We start from the raw sequence: 9,593 nt of genomic DNA on the forward strand, positions 1-9,593 counted from the left end.
CAAGATCTGTTCCATTTAAATCTATTTTGCATAGTTTCAGTACAAGGAAATTGTCATTTTTTCACTGTTTTTACATGCCTCAAGCAGTGACTTCTTTTACTTTCTTGCATTATCAAGATTTGTTTTAACTTGAAATGGCATTACCTCAACATGCTATTTTTCTTTTAATGTGTGTTTTTATTATTTTTTGTTAGTCTAGATGAGTGGTAATGCAAACAAATTAATATACTGAATAGGAGAATCTTTATGTCTCTGATCCCTTCATGTTAAATACTAATACGTTTAGTATTGCAAATTGAAATACACTATCATAAGTAGCCAAGTGGTTTATACAAGAAATAATCTTCAAATAGAATTAAATACAGCACTTCTCATAGGTAGCTATTTTTTTCCTCTATCATTAGAGGTCTCCAAGTCAGTGATGTTTGTCATTATATACATTATAAAACTAAAACCAATACATTTTTTCTTAAAATACAAATAAAATTTGCCTTGCATTCATGATAGTTAGAGTAGCTACTAATTGTAGACATACTCATCACAATGCTGTTTTAAAGATCCAGTAAAAATAGTATTTACTTAAGTGTATGTCAGAAGCGTTATTTTCAACCTAATAAGGAGCTATCTTATCTGAGAATTGTGGAAAGTTTAATTTTAGTTTGTGCATAGATATGTATTTAGCTGATAGATTATTTGAGAAGTACCTATCAGAGATTATGCTCATGAAAAAAAAATAAAAGGTTTCTTTTGCTTTGCCCCTGCAGAATATTTATACAGAAGAAAATGAAACAAGACTTTTATAAATCTTGTAATGAATGGTGATAGAAAAGAACATATCTTAGATCACATGTGGGGGTCTATTTCATAAATGATGACACTACCTGAAGGATACTCTGTGAACTTGAGTTACTCACCAGATCTGTAAATGATGTTAAAAAACAGTGACTTTTATGTAGGGTTTACTTACAAATGTTTATTGTATTACAGGAAATAGGCTATTGTCAAGGGATGAGTCAAATTGCTGCACTTTTGCTGATGTACATGAGTGAAGAGGTGAGAGTATAAAAGAAAAGTTTTTATTCAAGTCACTTTCATATATAAACTTGAAAGTTCATATTATCAACTAGCATAATCCAACTGGGGCTGAAACAAATTCCAACAGGACCCAACATGTTTTTCTGCAGTTAGAATAGAGTAACAATGGACTTTAGCAAAGCACTTTTTTACACAATTTAAATGTATACTTACTTTAGATTTTAAGCTTTAAGAATTATAGCAGGGGACAATTGAATTTGATTTGTTTTTATTAGTGTTTACATTATTTTTAATTAAAAAAATGATACTTAAATAGAAGAACTTCTTTTTTTTTTTTATGGTAACATGTAGTGTTTAAGTTCAGCATTTTGAATAGTGATAACATTCCCTCTTACTGTTCCCTTCTTTTATCCATACTGGATTGTTTATCTTGTAAACTGTTAATGTACTGTATTGAACATTTGGCCTAAATTGCATGAACCCACAAACTTTAATATTTAGTGAAGCTCAATATCCTTTCACTTCAAAGAATAGCTGGCTGTTCCCACTGTATTTTGTCAGGTGCAAGTCTAGAGAGCAAAACCAACATGGCATATGTATCTTTACTGAATAAATGTGAAATTCATTTTTAACATTATAGACATTCAGTAATTTAGATTTAAAATGTCCACTGTTTTGGAAAATGATAAAATATAATATTTTAAAGTAGATGACATACATGATTTTATAATGAAAGCAATCAAAGTAAGGAAAATCTTTGTCCCAATAGTCTAAAACAAGTGTTCTGTCATTGCTTTAAAAGCTAATGTAAAATGATAACCATATGCTTATCATAAAATATCGGACTTGAAGTTTTATAATGAACCAGAATTGGATTTGAAAATGATGTTATAAAGTACATTATGAAATTTTTTATAAAGACATTATTGTTATTTGCTCAGAGGTTTATTTTATTTTACAGTACTTCTGAACACTTTATTTCAGGATGCCTTCTGGTCACTTTCTGTCTTAATGACAAGTGAAAAACATGCTATGCATGGTGAGTCAGCTTACAGTTTGATTCTATACTGTATACTTAAATATATGGATAACCATTTGAAACTGCTCACTTTGGTTCTGTAAGATATTATGTATTTATACTTGAATAATTACTTAAATTTCTGTTATTAGTTAAGTTATTTTACAGGTTTTATTTTATACAATGTGCTATACATTTATTTGTAAGTATATTTTTGTGTAATAAGTATAATAGTCTCCGTGTACTAATAGTTCATATTTAGTTAGAAAATATATAATATGTGTGCACTCTTCCTTGCAAACCTGATCACTCGTACAATTGTTGCAACTTTAGAATGCTACATGATGTTGATTTGTCTATGTTCATTTAAAGTATCTGTCTCCCAGTAGTATTGATAAATTTTAAGTTGACTCTAGCATTGTGACATTTGACCTGTAATGTATGTTTCTAGCTAATTTGTTGCAACTGTGTGTACAGATACACACACAAATACAAACACCAATTTGTGATTTATTGATGTAGGCTTACAGGGATATTGAACTTTCCTCATTGTGACAGTAGGCCAGTACTAAACCGTTTATATTAAGCTAGCCTAATAATTTTAATATTGGCCTACCATCAATACAAGACAAATTCAGTTCCCTGAAAGTTGATTTGTAAGTAACAAATTCTTGAAAATGTAAGGCATATGTGCGTATGTGTGATGAATGGAAATGAAAAATTAATTTTCAAATTAAGCATTCTCGATAATTGTTGGGGATTTAAATATCATCACATATATCTTCTCTAGGTTTAACTTTATTATAATGTGTTTGTGTAGCATACCAGTGCACTTCTACATAAACATAAACGTAATTTGAATTTCTTCTGTACACAGAACCATAGTCATTAGCTTTAATTGTAGTAACAAAATAGTGAATCTTTTTTCTTGTATCTATCAAACTCTTAAGAATTTACATATAGAATAGATTTGTTTAATGACATAGTGTATGTGTGAAATGTTTCTTTGTATGACTTCTGTAAAGCTTAATTAAACAATCACTGTGGTTGTAGAAAAGTTCAGTTACTCGGTTTGTTTAAGTAAAACCTAGTGGTTGAATAAATCATATAAATGATACATATGTGGTTAAATATTTGTGTTTGAAGTGTGAGGAAAATGACAATATTTATTATCAGATTCAAAAATTACTCTGAATGGGTTTGGTTTTGCTGTAGCTATGAAAACAAATAGGAACATCTTTTTACAGTTAACATACAAATCGATATGACAAATTCCTATTGTTATTATTACTCTTAGAGGATGGATATCAGTAAATAACTATAGTTTTTGTAACATATAGAATTTACTGCATGTTTTAAATCACACTTGTATATAAACTTACAAGTTCAGCAAGAAAAAAAGAAAAGTGTATCAAGCTAATTTGTTGATGAAATTCAACTGGTTTTTCCTTTTCATATTACAGGATTTTTCATACCTGGCTTCCCTAAGCTTCAAAGATTTCAGGAGCATCATGACACAATTTTAACTAAATTTCTTCCCAAGCTGAAAAAGCATCTAGACAAATATGAGATCCATTCTAGTTTGTATACACTAAAGTGGTTTTTTCAGTGTTTCTTAGATAGGGTAAGTGGTTATGTGTATGGGTACTTCACCCTACCTAATATTAGACACTTATAACAAAAAAATCAAATATCAAATCATTTCAAACAATAATTTAGTAACATTTTATTCCATTAATTTTCTATTCAATCTTTTTCTACATGCATTTTGCACAAAATATTTTATGTTGTGATGTTATAGCTATTGTTATATAAAAATATTGTAACGACAAGTTGGCATCATCATTAGTGATGACAGTATTTATAACCACTTTAAACAATGAAACTTTGAATTAAATCTCTTTTTTTTTTATTTAACTGTTTAGTCTGATACTTATTTCATTCTAAAACAGTTATATCTATATGGCTGTGAATTTTAAGTATTCATGATTCTTGAAATATAATGTTTCAGGTTCCTTTTACTTTAACTCTTCGTCTCTGGGACATCTATATACTAGAAGGTGAAATGGTTCTCACTGCCATGTCATACACATTGCTTAAGCTACACAGAAGTAAGTTTAATAAAAGATTTCTATATTCCAAAGGAGATGGTGTTTACTAATCAAACTGAAATTTTCACAATTTTATTTTGCCCAGCATGGCCAGGTGGTTAGGGTGCTTGACTCGCAATCTGCGGGTCGCGGGTTCGATTCCCTGTCCCACTAAACATGCTAGCCCTTTCAGCCGTGGGGGCATTATAATGTGACAGTCAATCCCACTATTCATTAGTAAAAGAGTAGCCCACATTGATTAATTTACTAATAAAGATAAAAGATGCTAACTAACAGTATCTCTTATCACAGTTTAATGAAATAAAGTTGTTGTTTTTTTACCCAAATTAAGATTTAAAATAATCAAGCATTATTATGTTTGTGTTGATTTTACTGTTGTACTGCAAATGATTTGTTGCTGATTTCTGTAAAATGTATGATTGTTTAAAAAGTGGTACCAATAAGCAGTCTGGATAAACAGTTGTAAATGATTATAAGAATATCCTTACTGTTATGTGTAGAAACATTGTTGAAAATGGGATTGGAAGAAATAGTGGAGTTTTTGCAAGTTAAGCTAGAACAAGATTTTGGTTACCATGATGATGCTGCTGTGGATGCCCTTACAACTTCTGTTGAAGATTTACGAAAGCACAAGTTGCACCTTCCTGGCCGTAGACCAGATCACGAACTTCCACAAAAGCCATTTGGTTTAATGACTGAACTACCTGTGAAGCCACAGATTAGTCTAGGAAGCCAAGAAAGTGAAACGGTAGTATGTGTTTTGTATCTATCTATCTATATATTTTTTTTTTGCCCAGATTTTAAAGTCTTGTACTACATGTATTTATAACAACTTGACAACCAAGCTCAAGAATTATATGTGCACGTTAAAAATACTGTGTTTCCCTAATTATTATTAGTTGAATTCAGCTTTTGTAGTCATTTGTACTCTAATAAGATGTTTTTAACAAACTTTTTGCATTTTGATCAAAGTTTTCCTTGTAGTCATTATTTCATTGAAAAATTGTTTATTCATGTTATACAGGTCTTAGCTAATGGCAATCAGTCTCCTCTATGGAAGAATGAGGAATTGTTGAGCACTAGTGATTACAATTCAGGAAGCAGTCTTCAGAGAGAATCAAGGAACTCGGACAACCTCGATAACGACAATGGTAGTTCAATTGTCGATCCGCTGAGTTCAAGAAACTCTCTTGCAGGAACATCACAGACATCAGCAGCAGACTTATCTGTTATATCTGCTTTCTCTAGCCCCAACACCACATTGACCAGACATGATGACCAAGATGGTAATACCTCTCTCTGCAGTACTGATATTGACCCCCACCACCTCCATCAAACTCTCTCACTCTATGATAATGTGGACTACACAGAAAATATGATGACTGCTCTTGAGGAGTCACCAATTCTATCAAGGACTCAGTCTCCCAATGCTGTGAGAATGTTTGTGCCATACAAACAGACTGACTATCCTCTGGCAGTTTCTTCAAGTTCTTCTTCACATCATGGATTTTCACGTAGTCATTCTTCTTCACCCCCAAATGGTGATGTCACCCTCACCAGTCAGGACCCCAATAAAATTACCATCCATGTTGAAATGCACGACCCATTACACAATTCTCAGCACATAACGTGATATGGACTTCCTAGTATTGTGTATTGTCGTTTCACATTCCACTGAAAAATTTGTGGTTAGCGCTCACTAATGTAGCTTAAAATAATCATATTTAATGGTATCTGTTGACCAGTGGCTAACATATGCAACCTAGACCATGAAATAAGTGAAACCTGTTTATGTGACATACATTCCATTACAGAACAATGCTTAAACTACTTAGTAATGATGTAAAATTAAGTTAGTAATTTATAACTTTTAATATTTTCTTTCATCATTATATATATCAGTAAGTGATCCACCTGATTGTAAGACCCAAACAAACTTTATTTATACTATGTACATCTTAAATACTTTATAGGACTAACAGTTCTTTTAATCTGTTCTTGCATGATGCTATCTTGTATGACAGTGCCATATTTACTTAATATATTACTAGTTATTCTAATCAAATATTCATTTCCTAAAAGAAGTTCATCTTATGCAGTCTTGCATTAAGAAGATAAAAAAGTACTCAGAAAATGAAAGGCCAGCAAATATTTGTATATTTTTTGTATTGTTTTTCAAGTGCTATTAGGAATCTGTGTGGGAGTAAAAACTGTAGTCTAAGCCAGTTGTTTTATAAACTTGCACACAGAATATAGTCAGCCAGTATCATGACATCTAGATACTGTGTAAATAATTGTAGCTAACATTCCTCAAAGTTTACAAACTTGCATGTTTAAGATTGGGAGACCTACTGGTTTTAAAGTCAAACACTTGACTGACAATGTGTGTGTGTCACATCCATTAGCAAAAATCATGTAATGGTATCCTTCTATTGTCTCTCAGCCAGAGCTTAATAAATTTAATGGTATGTGATCACTATCCTCCTAATTTTAATATGAATAATTATAAGACTTCAAAATTTTAGCTGTATTCCTATGGCTATTGAGCTATTGTATTGTACTTGGGAGTATATCAAATTTTCAGGTGTGTAGTTATATCTTTCTTACTCATCTAGAGACATGTATGTTGATGTAGCTATTTAAACAGAAAGGATTATTCATCCAGAGGTGTATGTGTACAAGGGTGTCCACAGAAATATTTTCAGGGAGGTTGCAAAACGTATGTCTGGGATCAGCTTTTACAGTGGAAATCAACAGACTAAAAGAATATATGTTATGTGTGCTGAAACAGAAATTTCCAGTTTTAATAAAAAATTACTAACAATTTTGAGTTTAAATATGATGTTAAGTTTATGTCATAATACATGCATTTTTTGTGAAATGTATTGGGGGGGGGCAAATACCACCTCATCCCCCTTCCTGTGGGTGCCCATGTATTTGTATTAATGTAGCTGTATAAAGAGAAAGGTTATTCATCTGGAGGCACATTTGTATTCATGTAGCTGTATAAACAGAAAGGATTACTCATTCAGAGACACTGTGTACTGGTGTAGCTGTATAAACAGAATAAAATAATTACTCATTCAGAGACACAGTGTACTCATGTAGCTGTATAAACAGAAAGAATTACTCATTCAGAGACACAATGTATTCACATAGCTGTTTAAAATAGAAAGTATTACTCATTCAGAGGTGTATGTACTCATGCAGCTGTATAAACAGAATAAAAGGATTACTCATTTAGAGACACATTTGTATTCACATAGCTGTAAAAAATAGAAAGTATTACTCATTCAGAGGTGTATGTGCATTATGTAGCTGTATAAACAGAATGGAAGGATTACTCATCTAGAGACATGTGTATTCATAAAGAAAAAGCACGGATTAATAGTATATCTCATTTAACTGTGATTTTTGATTTAATATATCCAGGCATAAATGTGAACTAACACTTGTTTGATAAAATACACGTCAAGAAGTACTCTTAATATAAGATTCCATTTAGTAGAAGGATTTGTCAAACATTTAAAGTAAGTACCCATTAACCATAACATTATGATAGAGAACTTTCAAAAAATGTATCAAACTTGAATGAGACAAACACAACAAGAGTCTTCTATAAAATGGACCAAAGTATATATAATTTCTGATAATGCTTCTTTATGTGATACTAGCAACTACTGAATATTTTGTTGTTACTTGTAATTATTTCGTACTTTCATCATTCTAAAATAAACAAAAAAATGTAATTTCACAGTTATTAAAAACAAAGATCCAAGCAACATAGAAAAGTTTTATGTTTAAGTTTCACGGTTTTAATAAATAATCCTCACAGATGGAGCTGAGATAGTTGTCTACCCTAATGTGTTTGTGATTAGCTTAGATTATTTTTGGAAAGAGGAACTCTTATCTTTGCAGTTCTTCTAAAACGTTCAAGTAAATTTGTATCTCCAAGAGTGGTGAAAACTGACTGACAGATTAAATAGCAAAAAAGGTTAAACAATGAATGTTGCAAGTTTTAGTATATTTATTTATTGTATACTTTTTTTTTATTAAAGCATCTCAAAGTTGGAAGAATTAATCCAGTTAAAAACTGTACGTTATATTACATAGTCTACCCCTGTGTTTTAACAGCAAAAGCAAACAAGATAAAGTGCACAGTCAGATATGCAAGTCTTTACCCGTTTTGAAACTTAAAAACATGGAAATTGTAATTAATGCACAGCTTTGGACTTACTGCATGGGACTAAGTCCGCTTACCAGTGTGCTTGTGGTACTGTGTCTACACATTTGAAACTTTTGTTCTTCCTCATTGTGATGTGAATATTAATTCTTTACAGTTATTATTTTTGAATGTTAAGTATTTCTGAATTAAGTATGTATGTACTTGTTTGTATGTGACAACATTTTCATAGCCATTGTTTTTAAAGTCGTGGATAAAGATGGAATAAAATACCCTAATATCATATTGGCGTATGAATGGTTTAGAACGGAACTTTCATTTACACTGGTTTTGTGTCAGTTTACTATAGTGGCAAGAAACTAAATGTTGGATGTCATTTAATTTCAAGAACGTTATAAAAAAAGTTATCTAGTATTTAAAACTTGCAACTAATAACACGAAAGATAGTTTCCTGCTAAGAACTGTAGTAAACCATCATTTCCTTTAATGTTTTGCAACTCTCCAAAATAACTCATAAGATGTTTGAATGTTTTATTCATAAGTTTAAATCTAGTAAATTAGGAGCTTTACATTATTTTCTTTTGGCAAAATGATCAGCACTATATAAACAAGACTTGTTCCTTTCAAGTCGAAAGTGAAGTTCTTAAGGGCACCAAACTTGTATTCACAAATCACATGTACAATTCTAATAATTCAGTAATATCCTCACCTCATATGACAGTGGTTAACTCGCTAGATAGCGACTAATAAAGTCCAGCGTTCGAACCGGTGATATGCCGCTAAACACGCTCCGTTTTTCAACACACAAGAGTAACAGTCATTCTCTCTCTATTCGTTTATAAGAGTACCTGTGTGGACTGCACGTGCTCCTTACTGGTTACCCAACTTCTGATTAACAGTTCTAAAAACGGCTATACCTGACCTTGACATTTCTATCTTGGCCGTTAGCTCATGTGTCATGTAATGATCAATTCGAGTTGAAACTACCAAACTGTTCAGAATATACATAATGTGAATAGAGAATTTATACCAGGAATTCTCAAACTGTGATACGTGGACTTAATGTCAGTAGTATGCGAACAAAAATTAATACAAAAATTATTAAATTTGTAAAAAGCTCAATTTGAGTTTCCCTCTAATATACATGTTAAATACTTTCCTCTCTTCTAAACTTGCCCTCCGCCTGTTTTGGTTCTCCAGTGTTTTCTATACTTCAAATTAGAAAATTCATACCAATTATTCTTCA

General features: G+C 31.4%; 1 protein-coding gene across 6 annotated transcripts in view; it reads left to right on the forward strand.

The window, feature by feature from the left end:
* LOC106467577 (USP6 N-terminal-like protein) overlaps positions 1-8,630 on the forward strand; it is a 23,709-nt gene extending 15,079 nt beyond the window's left edge. For 5 of the 6 annotated variants that reach the window (XM_022395773.1, XM_022395774.1, XM_022395771.1 and 2 more), the window contains 6 exons: positions 988-1,053; positions 2,020-2,074; positions 3,517-3,677; positions 4,065-4,164; positions 4,665-4,915; positions 5,189-8,630. In XM_022395773.1, coding sequence (XP_022251481.1) covers positions 988-1,053; positions 2,020-2,074; positions 3,517-3,677; positions 4,065-4,164; positions 4,665-4,915; positions 5,189-5,797 — 1,242 coding nt within the window. In that variant the 3' untranslated portion in view covers positions 5,798-8,630. The remainder of the gene's footprint in view (positions 1-987; positions 1,054-2,019; positions 2,075-3,516; positions 3,678-4,064; positions 4,165-4,664; positions 4,916-5,188) is intronic. The other variant, XM_013927939.2, reaches the window with a different exon arrangement.
* Positions 8,631-9,593: the final 963 nt, after the last annotated feature.

This window comes from Limulus polyphemus, unplaced genomic scaffold (genome assembly GCF_000517525.1).
Source record: "Limulus polyphemus unplaced genomic scaffold, Limulus_polyphemus-2.1.2 Scaffold2668, whole genome shotgun sequence".
Taxonomy (NCBI): Eukaryota; Metazoa; Arthropoda; class Merostomata; order Xiphosura; family Limulidae; genus Limulus; species Limulus polyphemus.